This window comes from Prorops nasuta, unplaced genomic scaffold (genome assembly GCF_024137725.1).
Source record: "Prorops nasuta isolate Cenicafe-Biocafe unplaced genomic scaffold, Cenicafe_Pnas_1.2 PNAS00027, whole genome shotgun sequence".
In the NCBI taxonomy this organism is placed as follows: domain Eukaryota; kingdom Metazoa; phylum Arthropoda; class Insecta; order Hymenoptera; family Bethylidae; genus Prorops; species Prorops nasuta.
The window spans coordinates 2,713,540-2,732,303 of record NW_027116824.1 but is presented as its reverse complement, the minus strand read 5'-3'; the positions used below and the strand labels follow the sequence as shown (position 1 = coordinate 2,732,303).

The 18,764-nt window shown below is 40.4% G+C and overlaps 1 protein-coding gene across 2 annotated transcripts in view; it reads left to right on the top strand.

Annotated features, from left to right (window-relative positions):
* LOC136782434 (irregular chiasm C-roughest protein-like) overlaps window positions 1-18,764 on the top strand; it is a 103,337-nt gene that overhangs the window by 66,514 nt on the left and 18,059 nt on the right. For both annotated transcript variants that reach the window (XM_066741864.1, XM_066741863.1), the window contains exon 3: window positions 15,065-15,297. In XM_066741864.1, coding sequence (XP_066597961.1) covers window positions 15,065-15,297 — 233 coding nt within the window. The remainder of the gene's footprint in view (window positions 1-15,064; window positions 15,298-18,764) is intronic.

The window sequence follows — 18,764 nt, the reverse complement described above, 5'->3', positions numbered from 1 at the left end:
CTCGGACGATGAACGTAATTGGTGAGCCGCATACAATACCCCTTCTAAAGCAGCGCGAGGGGAACCTAAGATACATTAACATTTGCCACTTGCGAAATCGATCTGGATAAAGGGGAAAGAAAAGAATGACTCTCTCTCTCTCTCTCTCTACGCACCGTCAACAAAGTACTTCGATATCGCACCGGCTCTAGATTGAGTTGTATATAGATTCGCACAGTTTTGCCGCTCCTTCGACTCTCCCCCCCCCCCCCTTCTTCTCTTAATCAAGCTTCCATATCGAATCGAGAAGCACATTGCAGTAGTACCGTTTCGCACTGAAATATCAAACATTACCAAACATTATTTCCATCTTTCCAAAGTAAACGATAGACTCGATACTGCTGCGGAACACTGCGAGTCTCGCGTATTTATCGAATATATTTCTGCTCGAACGTGCGTCCAATGGAGTAGACTAAAATTAATATAAAATAATATTCGTGTATTTCTATATAGTTTTCGCTTAAGCGAATACTGTATTTGTTTGCTCACTTGATATAATGGGATTTTTCGAAAAGCGCTCTCTAATTAAGTAGAAAATATGAAAAAGCCTACGGTACGCGCGCGACGGCGTGTACATCTATATATATATATATATATATATATATATTGGTATAAGTAAGGCTTTTGTGTTAAATGAAATTTAATACGCGACGTCTTCCCCTCATCCTTTTGTGAAATCGCGGCTTTGCTTGTATGTGATTCGTAAACAGATGCTACGTAAGACTATTTGCTGACAATGAAACGTAGATGGGACGTGGAAAGTTTACCCAGGAGAGGAAAATGCGCCAAGACGTACACGCGTCTCTACTGTGTATATATATATATATATATGTATACTATAGTTTAGTAACTCGTCAAGCGTCTGCTCATGTTTCTGTCACTCTCGTTACTGTCAACGGTTAAATTCAATTAAAAATGATTTTTAAATCTCTGGCCTGGGTAGAGAATATCCAGGAGACGTCGAGCAATAATTAACGAAGTGGAATATAATGAAACGTATAGAGAAGGCCCGCGCACGATTGAAAGGAAAACGAGTGATGTATCGCGCGAGGCATTGACAGAATTTTGATTTTGATTTTATCCAATATCGTGTAAATGTTTGGCAGAAAAACAAGGGGATGAAACGTTAAAGGCTCGATAAGTTTGATGGAGACCACGCGTGTCAGCAGGCGGCGCGGCGTATCGGGGACGTGTCTAAGATTATAATCGACGCCCGGCCCGGCTCGCAGGGCAAAACGTATAAGCACTCGGCAAACGTTTGACAGATTTCTGACAATATCTTCAAAAACGTCGCAACGCGCGGGACCGATGGGACCAACTTTAAATTAGTTCCGAAACATTTGGCTCACGGTTCGCTGCTTATACCGCTTCCTCCATCTATATACAGATCAATAAGGCGAGACGAGCCCCTTCCCAATTAATCCCCTTACCAATTTTTCTACCCAATTTTCATCGCAATCGATCAAACGCGAGATCCACCTTTTAATCATAGATTCGTGCAAAAATCAGAAAAATCCTCAGAATCATTTTATCACCATAAATAATTGAGGCAAATGGAATTTATCAGAATGTAAAATTTTCAATCAAGGATGCGCAAAGCTCGTATATCGATCAAGTAAATTAAGCCGCTGAATCTGTTACATATATTGGATATACTATATATATATACACTGTACTCGTATATTCATTTATGAGTTACACGTTTGATGTATCTGGCGAAAAAAAAATCTGTAGCAGAGTATCCTCACCTTTTCATTCTTCCTATGTACAACTTGTTAATGATATCTCGTATTTTCCGAATGCATTGTGTGATGTGCGCGAACAGTATATAGTAATTCCAAATCCAATCCGAACATAAATGGACTGTAATATATCACTTAATGCGTATACACCAATTAAATCATTGTAAATCAATAGGACTTTTGCTCTTTTTTATCATCGACGCATCCTTCGCATGTTCGAAAACAACTGCTCGATAATCATATCATATATGAATATAAGTATTGCTTGATTATGCTAATTAGCATATTTTAAACAATACTTATCATTATTTCTATAGTACAGCACCTATATACATTTGACTCACTATCAACGAGTATACGTAACACGAATGATGAGTCTTGCCTGCAAGTTTGGAACGATATATAATATTTAAAGGAAAATTCAGTGGAAAAAATGATTTTCTTAGCAGGGTGCGAGTGTCTTGGATTTTGTAGCACGTAGTATATACACGAGGTTTTCCATTATATCCTATACGTGTAATAGAGACATCTGCAGCTACATGGTGTACGTATATAGGTATGCATGTATATATATATATATATATATCTATGCTCGGTCGATATCTATACGCTATCGTGGTTAATAGTTCCTAGCTCTTCCTGGAACAAGCCACTCAACCAAAAGATCTGAAAATTGCACCATTTATATTTTCCGTTCTCTCGAATCTCGCTAAATAACCATTGAATGTTTCATGACACTGGCCAATAATGGATCGCGTCTCATGATAAAATTTGAAATAAAATCCATGCAGTTGCATATTTGCGCAATTAGGTGGATAGAGAGTGGATGTAAAGGGGGAATGCAGCTTGTCTATTATAAAATCGATTAAAACCGATATCGGCTAGCTGCCATTTATCGTACTTTTGACTCCCCCGGCGCAAAGGTTTCGAGTGGGCTTTCGAGCTGACACCGTGAAACACCGATGAAACAAAATGTGCGAGGCAACATTTGAATCCCTCTCAAACCAATGGCTGATGCTTGCATAGATCAAATTTTGCTACGAGAAAGTGCAATTCGCGATTCCCACTAGATGCTAACCAACGACGAATTTGTCACCGAGCGCCATTACAGCTCTGCCGAAGCTTGCACGAATCAGCAGTCGATGTCCGTTTCGACAAAGAGAGAGAGAGAGAGAGAGAGAGAGAGAGAGAGAGAGAGAGAGAGAGAAAAGAAAAATTCCATTGCTATACAAAATTATAATATAGTGCATGGCTCTTGCGTCAGCTGCGAAATCTTTGTATATATTTAATAGATTGTCATAGCGTACGTTAGGTATGTACTATTATTCATAATTAAAGCGATGAATTTTCCAAGTTTCCAATGGTACACATTCGGGTAAAACTGCATCAATCCATTAGATTTACGTACCGTTACAAAGCCCTCCAGTGCGTAATTATTCCGGTCACTCTGAGCGAGTATTTCATCAGAGCAAGCGAATAGCACGGAAATCGATGCAATCTCGTAAGTAATCGCAAACGAACGGTCCTAGCGCACAGATCAAACAAGATACGCAATCGGGTGTGGCGATTCCCGATTGCGCGAGTCGCGCGCGCCCCTCTATCAGAAATGCGAGCAGCCTCGCTCTGGCCGGACTGGACCGGACCGGTTAAGACCGATTCGATTAGCTGCCCAACTATTCCGAGAAGTGGACTTTCAAAAGAGGAGAAAAACAGGGAAAAACAGGTACCTTATCATATATTGCCATGCTGCAGACTCTTTGCGATGTCGACAGCGTCCAGCGCTATTCAAGGATTTGCTAATCTGAAGAACTAAACACTTTATTTTTAATTCCTCTCTGACAATATCTCCGCTCTATATCAGTATTAGTGTTGCTCTGTGTGCTCCGCGCGCGCGCGTGTTTGTGTGTACTCCTCCTATATCGAATGTATGTATATAGTATACATATAGGCGCAGTCCTGATGATGAACGCGTTCGATCGGATTAAGAGGCGTCGCTGAGCTGCAGCTTCCCATCTTATATCACTGAAATACGATTATCCGCAGAGTGCACATAGCGCCAGTATGAAACTTATCGCGATGCAACTTGTTCGATTATTTCCCTAGCGTACGTCCTCCTCAAGACGGAAAATAATAATTTGTATGTATAGCTCATACATGCACAGTTATAACATTTGGTATAACGTATAACGCTGCCAGAGGAACGAAAATATATTTCCTGTAACGATCGGAGAGGGCTATGATCGATCGGGACAGCACTAGATTTAAATGGAGCTCGTATATATATATATATATATATAAATATAGGTAGTTGCTTTCTTTTATTCGCGTAATTAATCTTTCCGGTGTTGCATTGGTAACAAAACGACGTTGCATCGTGAAAAAAGGTGTAATACGTCTAGAAGCTAAGGATATACGCTCGAGTGGTTAATGGTTCGACCATAGATCAATAGGGATATGCGAGTAAGCGGCGTGCAATCTTGGTCCCGAGTTGTATCGATGCTCTCGAGACGCAGCCTGCATGACCGGACGCACTTGCTGCAACCTATTCGATTAAATGGCGTTGCCAGTTGCCAGTTGCCAGTTTCCACAGTCTGAACTGGCTCCATGTCCTTCCCTCTCTCACGCACATACATACATACATACATATATATATATATATATATATATATATATACATACGTACGCGCGAGTACACCCTCTCTCCATTACCAGCCATCCGGATAAACGACCTAAGCTGGACGGGTACTGGAGATCGCGCTAAAACCTTCCCAGTCTCCATCCTTCTTAATCCGCATTATATTCTTACTAACAGACGTCTGAGAAAGGACGTTAACCATTTTCATCAATGACCATCGAATCTCTTTTTCATCCGGTCTAGGTATATTACTACTTTATTATGGTATAAAGTATATATTAGTATTGATCAACGTAATAAGTACCATGCAATGTGATCGTAATTTTTTTTTCTTTTTTAATATATATGTGAAATAATTTATATTTCTCTGGAGAGGATAAAAAGCGATCGTACATAGTTAAAAATGAGTTTTTTTCTGGGCTAGTTGAATAGCGGCACAATGAAGATAAACTTGCGCGCGAATGACTTGGTCGTTGAAGATTCCGTAGTGGCAGCTAGCCGATTCCATTGAACGACCTTTAAGCGCTTCTAAGTTGGATCGAACAAGCACTTTTCAGGGGTCTTCCCAGCCCATCGATCCCGTACGTTGGCTATTGCTCATCCGACGTGTAGCTACCCCATCTGCGACCACACGCATTTCGATCGTTGTGATTTCAATCATCATTCTCTGACATTTTCCTTCTGATAAGGTTATACTCGTTCTAAAAATGTCTGTTCGACTATAATTCACGATAACATTGTCAGAAAAATGTACGCTGAATTATATTGATGGCATCGGTCTAGTGAGTAATGGCGCTGCAACAGCTTACAGTGGAATATATATATACGTAAAATGTATTTGCCCAACCAGATGCAATTTGCGCGTTTAAAAAATGAGACTGAAATTTTTTTAGCAAAACATGTAGCCGACTGTATAATAATTCAAGGAAACTCTACGACCACGTACTTTTTCAACGAACGGTACAGTTGATTTTACGACTGGGTCCCCAGAAAGCAGAAAAAAATTCAAATAGGTATTGCACCAATGTGTGCGTATATAGTCACTCTATAGCTCCGCTGCAATGTAGTAAAGTATATAGAGATAAAAGGTAAATGACAATTATTCAATCGAGCTCGAATAAGTTGCTCCGTGCAGACTGCAGGGCCAAGATACTTTTCCCGTCTTGGGGGCCTCTTTCCCTCTCTCTCTCTCTCTCTCTCTCTCTCTCTCTCTCTCTCTCTCTCTCTCTCTCTCTCTCTCTCTGACTTTTATACCATGAAAAATGCCTTTCAGTCAGCTGCAAGTTATTGCAATAATGAAACGTGAAAAGCAGCTTCTATATAACTTGCGATATATTCTTTCACGCGCGTTATCAAAAACTTGATGTATTTGCATTTAAATAAGTAACGATTACTTCACTTACCAGGCTATAGATATCCTCCACCTTCCTGACGTTTCGTTGCTCGTTCAAATTTCTCAACGATGAATACTGCACGAACGGGGGTAGGTACACGAATTGCATCGGACATGTGGCAAATGATCGATCATCTTAGCCGCATCCATTTTCATAATAATATCTATTCAGATTAACGTACGTACATAACACAGCTACCAAGAAATATCCATTAAAATCCCCAACTTTATTATTATCAGGGATGATATATAGAAAGAAATAATAAGGTGTTTGCGCTAGCAAATCTTGATCCATCGCGCGTATTCGAGGAAAACCTCGAAATAAAGCTGCGCCACAGAATTGCACTGTGCCCTAGAAAATTATTCCATTAAGTGACCTTAAGGGTGCTTAAATCTCTATGCAAATTGAAAAAGACTCAAGCACTTCCTGCCGTACGTGCCCCCGTATTAACAACGAGCCATCTAATCCATCCGACGACAAAATTATTGACCAGCTTTCCTCCTGGATGGTGTGTATATACTTTGTAGTGCCAGTAGTAGTATATAGTATATATCTACATTACCCCTTTACCCCGGACTCTTTTTGCCGGGTTCGCGCTACCGAGTGGGGGGGATAGGGGAGTATGGGAAGAAAGAAGAAGAAGTTGAGGAAGAACGATGTGAAAAGGAGAGTTTGCTGGAAGATCGATACAAGAAAAAAATCAGGAAGAAACATTAAGTGCACGCTTGAGTGGATAATGCTTGCAGCATAGATCAATACGATAGAGGTAAGAGGAGCTGGGGAGGGGAAGCGCATCAGCAACTAGCGTGGAGCTACCGCGAATCGCTATAGATAATAGCAAGATGCAACTCGCACAACCGGATTCGCATGGTTCGATCGATTCCATTAAAGCATCATACCGGTTTTCGAGGACCACATTCCCGCTCTGTATAGGATATATCCCTGTTTCACGAACGTGTCAACACTTTGCTCCGGCGAGCCAAAATTCACTGTAATTATCTTGATTTCAGTCACGTCACGTCACGCAGGTTACGTCGATCACCGCTCAACGTTTCCTCCTGCATGCCTATTCTTCCCCGGCCCTCTCGGATAAGGATATTTTCAATCGTGCGGATCGGGAAACACTTGCGTTCTACGATCATGCCCACTACAAACAATGAGTTCTCTTTTCAAGCTCCATCCGGCACGAAAACCTCGAGAAACTTTTCCTTTTTCCAATGTTTATCCAAGTTTTATGATTTCATGTAGCCATCGGAGAGTTAACGATTCGACAAGCTTGAGAGCTTTTACGTTCAACCATTATACGGGTTCCGGATAACTCTTGTATAGCTCGGTCCAGTCGGCGAATAAATAGCAAAGGTCTTAAGAAAATAATCGCGGACCTTGGCAAAATAGCTAACGATACTGAGCCCCGGATAATCCATGCCTTCAACGCGCAAGCTTCGCTATGTGTATATACATACGTACACACGATGGAGCATCAGTTTCTCTGGATCGGTATGATAAAATATTAATACATCACCGTTCGCGAGTTCTCAATAATTTAACGCGGTTTGTATACCAAGGAGCAATTTTCAGGAGCTCCCTCTCTCTCTCTCTCTCTCTCTCTCTCTCTCTCTCTCTCTCTCTCTCTCTCTCTCTCTCTCTCTCTCCCTCTCCCTCTCTCGGTTAGATCGACATCAGGATCATAGTGGACTTTTGATTAAGTCATAAATTCAAAGGAATCTCTCCATGCATGATTCGGCACGGTCGGAGATTACGGTAGCCGTTATGGTTAATAGGATAAAAATAATATAGGGGTTGACGCGCGCGGGCGCGAAAGAAAATAAATGAGAAAAAGATTGCAGCCAAGTTTCAAGGAAGCAAAGTGAGGCACAATTTATTCAATTGTCGCGTGACTTATCGTCTCCTCTTCGGATGAAGTTGAAAAAGGTGAATTCAGGGGAGCGTAACGGTCCGAGATTATAAGGGCGAGCGCGGAGAAAATCGAAGTAAACAACATCAGCTGGTTCGTGGAAAATCGAGAATACCGTAGCGCGCACAAGGCCAGTAGGCGTGGAAAAGGAAATTGCCGAGAGCTTTACGATCTTTTCAACCGATGCCTCGGTCACCTCGTTTTTTTCCTCCCTTCCTCCCCATTGCAGTCTCCATCTTCTCTCTTTCTTTTTCTTATTTCTTTCTTTCTTTCTTCTTCTTCTTCTTTTCAATTGACGATACTCCGAGTTTCCTTGAAAAGTTTACCACCAGCTACTATACCCTTTCGCTCTCGTCGTTATATATATATATATTTATAGGGTTAGTGGTGCCCGTGAGAGAACCTCCCCCATGCGTATATATATATATATATATAGGTACCCCATTGGTTTGTGACCAAGCGACTCTATATCGTAGAGAGCGCTGGCCCCCCTCGCGCCCGTGCACACGATTTGCCACGAGCAGCTAAACCGCGTGCACGCTTAAATTAAGCCATCATTGTTTCCATGAATCACGTACAAGTATAACGGTTTCAGCGGTTAAGTTAATGAAATTAGCGAAACGATTAAATGAACGTAAAAGCGATAATGCGATAAAATTTGTAACTAATTTTCACGGGAAATTTCAAATAAGCGCAAATCAAGTAGGTAGCAAGTTTGCAAATGCTTCGACCAAACTTGACTGCATGGGGATCGATACGGAGGAGCTTGCATGCTTTTCTGCCGCTTTGATAGCTTCATAAGAAATTCATCGTGAGCACTTAATTGTCCATTATAGTTTATCAAGCCACAAAGCTTTCGTTGCAAAGAGGAATAAAGGAAAGGTAACATGTTTACTGCTCGGAAAAAACACATCTTTTTGCACCATTTAACGATGATTTTTCACGATGGGGACACACGACACGAGTCATCCAAGAGTTTTGGTGCTGATCATGGTTCAGTCGCACAGACCTTGTACGTGTCATATATGTACAATAGAAATAGTTGCCAATAATTTGCCAAATAATGAAATGTCGAGAAAACGACACTTTTGGTCAATGTTTTGATACGTGAGAAGAAGCAATGCTTGTAAAAATGAGAAAAGTAGATTATATATGGTAAGGATGAAAAAGCGTAGGTTATGTACGTCGATACTTTTGCGGTTGAAAGTTTGTTAATTGGCCAGCGGAGTGCGGAGTGGAGCGGGCAGGGCTCGGAGGAAATCGCAAGGCGCGTTACAGTACACGGCATGCAGTGCAATTAATTTAACAGCGGCCCTAAACCAGTTTTACCGAAATCTTGGCTTATGCATATGCTAATGGTCGGTACTCTGGCTTCAACAAATTGAGATTTGCAATTCAGCAGGTGCGCGTGACCCAGTAGTATCGTCGGTTGATCGGGTATCGAGTCAAGCGTTAATTGGCAATCGCGCGACCTTAGGACGTACATGAGTTTATCGGTTAATGGACGGCCATCCGTTACGACGCGGCAATTTCTCGCACAGCGCGGGGATATTGATTGTTTCGTCTCACGAGCGACCGGAGCGACCTGCAGGCAGCCAGCCAGACGCGCGAGTTGGCGAGTATAGACGAAAAATTGCACCTGCCGAATTACGACATTCGATGAAAATGAAGTGCGCGCCGATGCCGACGCCACAGGCCGCCACGACTATGGTGCTATGCTATTGCCACCCGCCTTGTTACGATCGTGCGCAATTTATCGCCGGGAGCCTTCATGAGAAGCACTACGTTTTAGTTAATACCTTTGCGGAAACGAGGTAGGGAGGGAGGGAGAGAGAGAGAGAGAGAGAGAGAGAGAGAGAGAGAGAGAGAGAGAGAAGGAAAGTAACGAACCAGCATAACAGACCACTTCACAAACCAGACTTGCACAGACGAGAAAGACACTCAAGGCGTAAATTACGTCTGATGGAAAGTCTATTATCTAGCTTTTATCGCGCTATTTGCAACAATACACAGCTATTCGTCTCGTTAAACGAAATCGATGCTACTTTGTATCTTTAACCACCAGCCATAAATGAAATCCCCGTTGCTTTTATTATTGGAATTCGCTCGGCGGCGGGCTTACTAATAATTCTTTGAAAAACATCGAGTTCCATGTGGCGGACCGTGGAAGCACTGCAGCCATAGAGGAGCAAAGAAGAGGGAAAATAAGAGAAGCGGGAGTATACATGTTATTTTTTCCTTAATTTCTTCCACGGCACATTTTGGGAGGTTTTCTGGAGAAAAAATTGTAGGGAATGTGGCATGAAATCTTGGAACAAAGTGGTTAGCTGCCCTGTGGGCCCGATGCGTTCCAAGTCCAAAGCTATGCTTTGGAACGTGCTTTTGCGAAATTTACAGACACGATTAATGTCACGGTCACCTCATCCGGTGGGGTTTGCCCGGCCGTCCAGCGTTTGTAGGCCTAACCGTTACTAATTTCAACCACGAGTTATGGCCGCTATTACTAGCCCACCTCTCTGCGTGCTTGTGTCTATCCGACAATCCCTCTCTCTCTCTCTCTCTCTCTCTCTCACACACACACACACACTTAAACTCTAACACGCAATCGAACCCCCTGCGAAAGGCCCATGCAACATTATCGACTGCTCGCTGATTTGCTGCTACAATATGCTTGCGGTCGTTATATGATTCTGCTACAAATAGTTAACAATTATACTTATTAATAAGATTACACCTATTAGCAAACGAGCCAACATTCGAAACCCTAAATTTATCCAAAAAGTTCTTCGTATTGTGCTCTAAAACCAACATTATATATATATATGGCTTTACTAGGTATAATACTCGTGCGATATATATACTGCCGCTAATCTGTGCCTTGTCAATTTTCCACGAGTTATTATCCTACCTCGTATTTGACTTAACTTTCATTCAACAGCTTATATATACCTATAGAGTACCGAATATGACAGTTAAAAGGGATATAGTAGTCCTGCATAAATGGAATGGATCGTCACGAGATTTAAAACGTTTTGCGTTAAGGCTCTCTGGTCCATCCGTATCACCCCGCTTTGCTATAGGTATACTGCAGTTTACGATTGCATCGTAATGGTTGGAATATTGCATCACTAATTGAAAGACCCACGGACTCGGATCAAAGGAGCTTAACGTCCTGCATATACACCCATAGACCAGAATGCCTAGATGCCTATAAATAATAACGTATATATGAAATTTTCAAATATTCGAATTTCCCTACCGTCGTCAAAGGATTTTATAGTTTGTACAATATTCATCTATCTTCCGTTATCACAGTTCGATGGTTACCTAGATTAATCTAACACTTCAATAAACCTGCATATATATTATACTTTATTGCTTTACACGCGCGCACAGAATCAAATCCTAAGAAAATATCCTTTTTACAAAAGGATGGCAACCTACTTCTCCATGCTCTTTTTTTTCAATCGAAAAGATTTACGCTAATTCGACAGTTTCCATTTAGTTTGGAACGACCTGAAAATTATCGAAGCATCCGTTGTGCATGTGCACGCGGAAGGTATATGCGCATTCGAAGTATCCTATATGTGATACGAGAGATACTTTTTTATCCAAATTGCACGACCTGTTGTGCGCGAGATTTTCGTGAAATGGGCGATACCTAGACGAACTACCGTTAGATTAATCAAAATTGCTTTTTCCATCGGAACATCCAGTCCGCATCAAAGCGCTTCGTGCAATTCTGTAATGCAAACATTTGAATTGACTCTGCCAATTTTGACTCGATTATATTTTACAAAAAATCAAACTCCATTCCACATAAATTTAATATAATATGCGGTGGCAAAAGGTCTTATTAAAATATCACTGTATAATCCAGCTTTAAATTATACGAAATAACTCAATTGTTAACATCTTATCGCGTCATTATAATCAAAGATTAAAAATTCTTGACTATGTCTAGACATACAGCCACGTGTAGAAGGTGATCGTTATGATTTCCTCTCCTCGATCATTCCCTATATATATATAAAGTTTTCCATCTGGCAGGAATTTACCGAACATTTAATACCGTTGTTGTTGTTGGCTCGACAGTTTACTGAAAATTAGAGTGTCGAAGATTTGATTGGAGTATCGAAGAGAGAAGCCATTATGATTATTAATATAGGAATTATATCGGAGAGAGCTGCGAAGGTCTATCTCTTCTTTGAGAATCTGCAGTTCAATGGAAAGTCGGTAATGTGGGGAGAGAGTCAAAGCTATATATGAAAGCTGGGTGTGCATTTGTAACTTTGGTCGGTCTTATGCTCTTTCAAGCATAAAACGTCTGGGTCTCGCAACGCGGAAGGCTGAGTACCCGCATAAGTTATGGATGCGTAGCAAATATAGCTGCGCGCATAGTTTTACGCGGCGCTTCCAACATTTGAATGGTGGCTTCAATATTCTAACAAAATGCATTTGTGAGAGAATATCCTGGTTAGTTGGACCATTGTAGTCCCGTATATAATTTTCGCGAGAAGAAAGGCCATCGTTAAGTTTAAAGAGACAAAAGCTCAATTATTGCTATATAGATATTAAATATGTATGCGGTTCGAGGCGGAAATTACGAAATTGCTAAATCAATCATTATCACGAACCGAAGAACGTTGGATTTACGCCTGCTCATTTTAGGGGATAGTAAGGCTTTACAAAGGGTCCATCTTACGCGATCCTTCATCCAAATGCTAATTAATCACAGTCACTTACGCCAGAGTGCTCGTTATACTTGGATCAACTAATTTAAATTAATTACGCTTGTTTGCCACAGGATGGACGCAATTCTGACTATTTTTCATTATTCCCTGACGATTGTGTTTCGCACACGATAATCTTATATACATATATACAATAAAAATAAGGGTTTCGATATGAAAAAAAATGGGAGTAAACGTGTATCACGCATGTGGGTATATACGTATATCGGATATGGGCACTCGCGACGTGATTCGTGATTGGTACGTAAAAAGAAGGTAAATGAGCACTGGTGTTCTTTCGTGGCTAGTAGTAAAAAGGGGAACGTTAGGGAATAAAATGGTCCTATATGCTCTCTCCCTGGAAGGTTTTACGAGGGCAGAAATTCGGGCTTAGTATTGTGGATCGATGTTTGCTCTCTTTTGGCACATGAGACAAGTTTCGCTGTGGTAGCAACGGCGACAGCGACAATCGCACGGCGAAAGTTTTCCCATTTCTGCTGGCCCCGTTTCGTTTACGACATAGCAGCAATCCGCAGGAATATATTTCGCGTCAAGCCACGTCGTTCACAGGGAACGCCGGCGTACTTATCCCCCTGCAGCCACTGTATCCTCACGATAAGTAACCTACCGAGAATCTAGCTAGCTACTCTCTTACTATATATATATATATATATATATAGATATAGTTGCCTGCCTGCCTGCCTGCCGGCCTACCTGCTTACCCTATCTACTTGCCTGTTTGCCTGCCTGCAATGCCTCCTCGCTACTGCATGCCTCATCCTTGCTTACTCGCTCGCTTGCTCGCCTACTTACCAAGTGCCAAACTTTGCCAACTTCCTCATCGTCTAAGACTTCCCAGAGAGACAGACGCTAATCGTTGTTATCCAAAACGCCAAAAACTCCTCTAACAATTTCACCAAATTTTCCACCTATTACTCCGAACGCCTCCAACTTTTCACCATCAACACATTCTTCCCATTTTTTCACCACCCATCCCCCATACCAATCCTTATAACTAATTAACTCTTTTCGAGAGCTACTCTACCAACTTTCTATTAATTCATCACTCTTATTCCTTATCGCTCTACTCATTTGTAAGAACAATTTTCATCTATCGCGAGAACGAGAATATTTCAAACGTTGAATACTGTATTCGTCCTGCCATTTTAATTATCATTTTTTTTTCTGCCCTCTATTATACTGTATTATATTATAGCATATTCGCTAATGCCGGAAAATACGAGCAACACACTGGAGTAGTGGTGATATTTCGTATCGTTAAACTTTAGTAGCCATCCAGACGGACGGAGAATTATTCCTCGTAATTTTGATGATCTTAATAAGCTCTCGAACTCGCAGCCCTGCAAGGAGAGGTAATATCGGACAAAAATGAAGTCTCGTCGTTAAATGTATGCCCTGACTAATCACTACTAAAACCAATTAGCGTATTTATGATTCACCGCTATCAGGATAACGACTAAATTTATTCTCACTGTACGGTCAATTTGCAATTTCGATATACCAAATTGTCCGCGTTCGGTAATATAACATACGTCCCAATAACTTTCGTGCCAAGCTTTTGTCTTAATATATACTTATGGTATTGTTAAGAGAGAGAGAGAGAGAGAGAGGGAGCAGCTGTTAAATAGATTTTTGAGGGAGGAAAGTTACAACCGAAGCAACAATTTGGTTTCGTAAAATACAGTATATATTATTCTGTTAGTTATGACGAACATCAAAAGCAGCCGGCTATTAGCCGTCTCTTCGTTGAAAATTGAACAACGTTTGTAGCTGAAAACGTTTAACGATTGTAGTCGGCCACTGGCTTCTGTAAAGCATCAGCTAGGCTATATGCCCAAGGCACGCTTCGTAGAACGTAAGTTAGCGACATTTTCGGTACATCCCATATTGTACATGGCTTTTATCTCAATAATCTAGCGTAATTTATGAAACAAATTATTCAGCGATGAACGGTCCAAGCCCACTCCTCGATTCACGTTACACCTTTTCAAAATTTGCTTTTTTTTTATAAATCGCCTCTCTATTACTTTAGCCAGGCCGAGCACGACTGCGGAGGTATGATTATTGCTTCGAGATGCCTTACGTACAGTGTATAACTGTATAAAAGCACAAACGCAAAGATGGGCTGTCACACACCTGCTAAATTGCAACAACTCAAGATTTATTCAAAACGCGATCTGTTATTCCTCGCAATTACACGGAAATAGCGAGCTCGGTTTAGTATTAAAATCGTCTACAGATATACTTTTCTTCGTCGATGAATTTTCAATGAAATAGTCTAAACGTCAAGTTGGTTCGCGCATTAATAGCACACGTTCAATTCTTGACATTACTTATAGAATGAATTTCAACTAATTAAACAGGTGATCGTTAAATTTGTGGTTGGTTCAATTTCTACCTTTGTACAAGTCATGAATATTATCTATATCCAACCTACCTGTACACGCGCGTATTATCAATTAAAAATGAAACGAGTCCTCGTTTTAAAAATATTGGTATTTCCAGTTGAGATTTATACGAAAAAATGTGAAAAATTAATGGTTAAAACGCGTGTGAATTAATGATGCGTGTCTGTTTGTTCGCAGGTGATTTTTCATTGCACATTTATCCAGTGGAGCTAGAAGACGACGGGACATATCAATGTCAAGCGTCACCGACGAACGACGGGCAGCCTGGTCTACGCTCGAGGTTCGCTAAGCTAAGCGTGTTGGTGCCACCACAACCACCAAAGATCACTCAAGGTGACTTCCTGGTCACGACGGAAGACCGGGAGCTAGTGATGGAGTGCGTCAGTATTGCTGGCAAACCCCCAGCAGAGGTTAGTGCTCGCCATTAGCGACTTTCCACCAGATTTAAATAATTCGACGCTGTAAATCTCGCATTTTTCTTGCTGTTTTAAATTTTTATTTGTTTTTCCAATAACTCTGCACCTTTCACATTGCAACGTAGATAACTAATTCAGAATGCTACATAATAATGAAGAAACTTTTTCGGATGACGGAGAACGACCAAATGTTTTCCAGGAATATTCGTAGTTTTTAGTCCAGTACCAGTAATATATATATATATATATATATAGAAAGAGAAAGAAGAGGAGTAATTTTGTAAAACAGTAGGAAATTATTAACACTGCGAGCTGCATTTTTAATAAAGAGCAAACATAGTCTAGGCCGTTATCTTGCTTTTAGGAATGCATTCGAGAGTACACGTATAAAGCTACGAAAGCTCGTAGCATATAGCTCTAGCAGAAGCGTAGCACCATGCACCTATACGTGTGCATGCGTTTTAAAGAATAAGAAGTAGATGGAGAAGATGGTGAGATTTACTGGTCACAAATCACATAATAGCAGTTGCGAGCGAAGCCTACTTTTTCTACAGTTGACCGAATAAAAACGAAGAAAAAGGTAGATTACATCGGCTACGCTCTCTGCTACAGAAGTATATTTTCCATCACGAAACATGAATGTACTAGGTTAAGGTCAAGGGGTCACGCAGGCATTAGTAAGCCTATATAGAAGCCATAAAGCTCAGTGAAGCTGGCAAACTTTGCGCGAAATAATTTCATGTACTATTTCGGAGATATGTGTGTACACTTTAAAATTGTTCCTTGCTCGCTCTAACCTGCTCCTCTCTCCCCCCCCCCCCTCTCTCTCTCTCTCCCTCTCTCTCTCACGTCTCGACGTACATGTGTAGTTGGAAAACTGACTTTGGCAAAATCAAGCTGAAACTCAACGAGTATGAGCACCAGCGCAGGATGAGCTTCGCTTTTAGTATGGCCTCCAGTAATCGAAATCAAACTTTTCCTTTTGCTAAATGGTAAAACATAGGGAAGAGATTGAAGTAGAAAAGGGAGGTAGAAGAAAATAGAATATATATATATATATATAATTATTGAATTTTAACTGCCCTGTACGTAGAGCATAAAATTGATATTGAAATGCGATTAGGTTCGTTCGAATGATGGGCGAATAGTTAAATTTCGTGACATCGAGCAGAATTTCCACGAGCACGGCTGGAAAAAAGTAAATCTATGAGTTTCGAGTGGTAAGCTCGAAGGGCTCCTAGCTTTTCCCTCCTCATCCCAATTTTGACTCGAGCAACTCCTTAGCTTCTCGTTTAATGAAACGAGTTCTGATCCAACCTTGTGCCGCTGACGCCATTTAAATCCTGGTATCATTAACCCTTTGGAGTTGCGAACGCAGCGAACCGTGAATGCATCGGTAAATAACGAAAAGTTCGTCTTACACGCTTTACAACACTATTCCAGCTCTTATCATAAATTATTAATTACGTATACGCCTTACTACTCTGACAACACGATAGTTTTACTTTGATTCCTTCTCTTATGGTTAATTCATTAAAACATTAAACCGTATTAAAAGTTGTAAATAAATGCCGTTGGAATATTCTACAAATGTCAACTGTCACTGCAAAATTAATGTAATTTTTGTGCAAATATAAAATTTATCAAACGACTGAATTATACGCTCTTGATTAATGACTGACCTGAAAAATAATTACTGCTAAAGGAAACATGATGATCGGGACTTTTTCGCCAAACAAAGGATACGGAATAATTTATTTTTTACATGAATTTTTAAGGCATCAAGGAGGTGTCAGACTCACACAAATACACGCGGTGTATTTCACATAAATTGTTAGAGCGCATTTTCGTGAAATATCGATAAAGCTTGGTGGAAAAATTAAAACTCTTGTCTGAAACGTTAGTATCGTTTTATTTACACGTTTTATCGAATGTATCATGGTAAGCAACGACATATTATAGAAAATACAAAAAGAAGATACAATAGACAGTGACGAATTGAGCTCCCGAGATAAAAACTGGCGATTACATTTTTGCGTGCTATTGAATATAAAATGTACCTATCTTCGAGCTATTTATAGTATAGCATAAGCGCTTTTGTGAAATGAAATTATATACTCCACGAAAGTGTGTATATATACATACGTGTCGTGGTAACAATAATAACAAAATATCATTGAACAATGACGAACCAGACAGGTTTTTCTTACAATTTTTTCTTAACGTCAATCATTTAAAAATCGAGTTGGTTTTCCTTACAGAGAGATATAGTGAGACTGGAAAGAAGCTTTTTATTTTTAATAAAACGAGTGTTCTTCCTGCTTGCATTCAATCTTGTTTAACTCGTTCTTTTCCTTGCATTTTTACTCAGATCCTTTACCGTTCCCTCGGAGCAGATGTTCACCGAGATTTCTATTCATATATTTATAGTATATAAATGTTTTTAAAATTTCGATAAATTTAAATCTACTTGATTCACGCAATCCCTTTATTCCTGAATGTTTCTGAATCTTATTATAGAAGAATGATAATAGTGAAAGCTGAGAGACCTCTGAGGTAAGAGGAGGAGATCTGAAGATGGCAGACTTTAAATGATGCTCTAAGAAAATAGTATGGAAAATAAAGAGGAAAAAAAGGAGGTGGAGAGGGGAGCGGAAAAGCCATTGAACGCAGCTTATCATATTGCGATATTCCTTGCTATCCGTTTTAAGAAATGTTCTTTTGTACAGACGAGGGGGTTACCTTTCTTTCCGTTATATATATATATATATATAAGAGGAAGTAGCGCAGATCCGTCTTTCCAGGTTGATGATCAAGCTGCCATTGGCGTTCGATACCGCCGGGAAAGTTTTTCTTCCCAAAGCAATTGCGTAGCAGTCCTGAAAATCCTCCATGGAGGATAAATACATTATTATCCTCTCATTTTTCACTGAAAATACATTAGGACGACGGGACGGGGTACGGTGTACGGACCTTTAGAAAAAAAGCTTGGCTTTTTGGAAGAGTGCAAAAAACACGATCGATTATGCAAGCAGCGCTCTTGCTTCTTGATAACATTACTGTTGCTTTTATTCAATGCTGCGGAACATAATGATTGTCGCTAGTTGCAACAAATGTGGCTGATGCATAATTAGGAATAAGTCGAGAGTAAAATACTCTTAAGATAAAGCCAAGTCTTGATTAATGAAGTTTAGAGCAGATGAGAAAGATCTTTAGACCTTTAGAATGTATAAAATCATACTCTATTTAGTTTACTGTATCCTCTGTATAATTCATGAATTTTCGGGGAATAGATGAATAGCGAAGCAGCTCGATGATTTCCTCGAATGCTTCTTCCTATAGCTACGCGAAAGGAAGTTGCTCCTTAGGTATCTCCATAGCCGTGTTGCACGAGTGATAATTCTCGATTCATCGCATAAACAGCTGCACGTACCAATAAGCACACTATAGGCCTCGTCGCG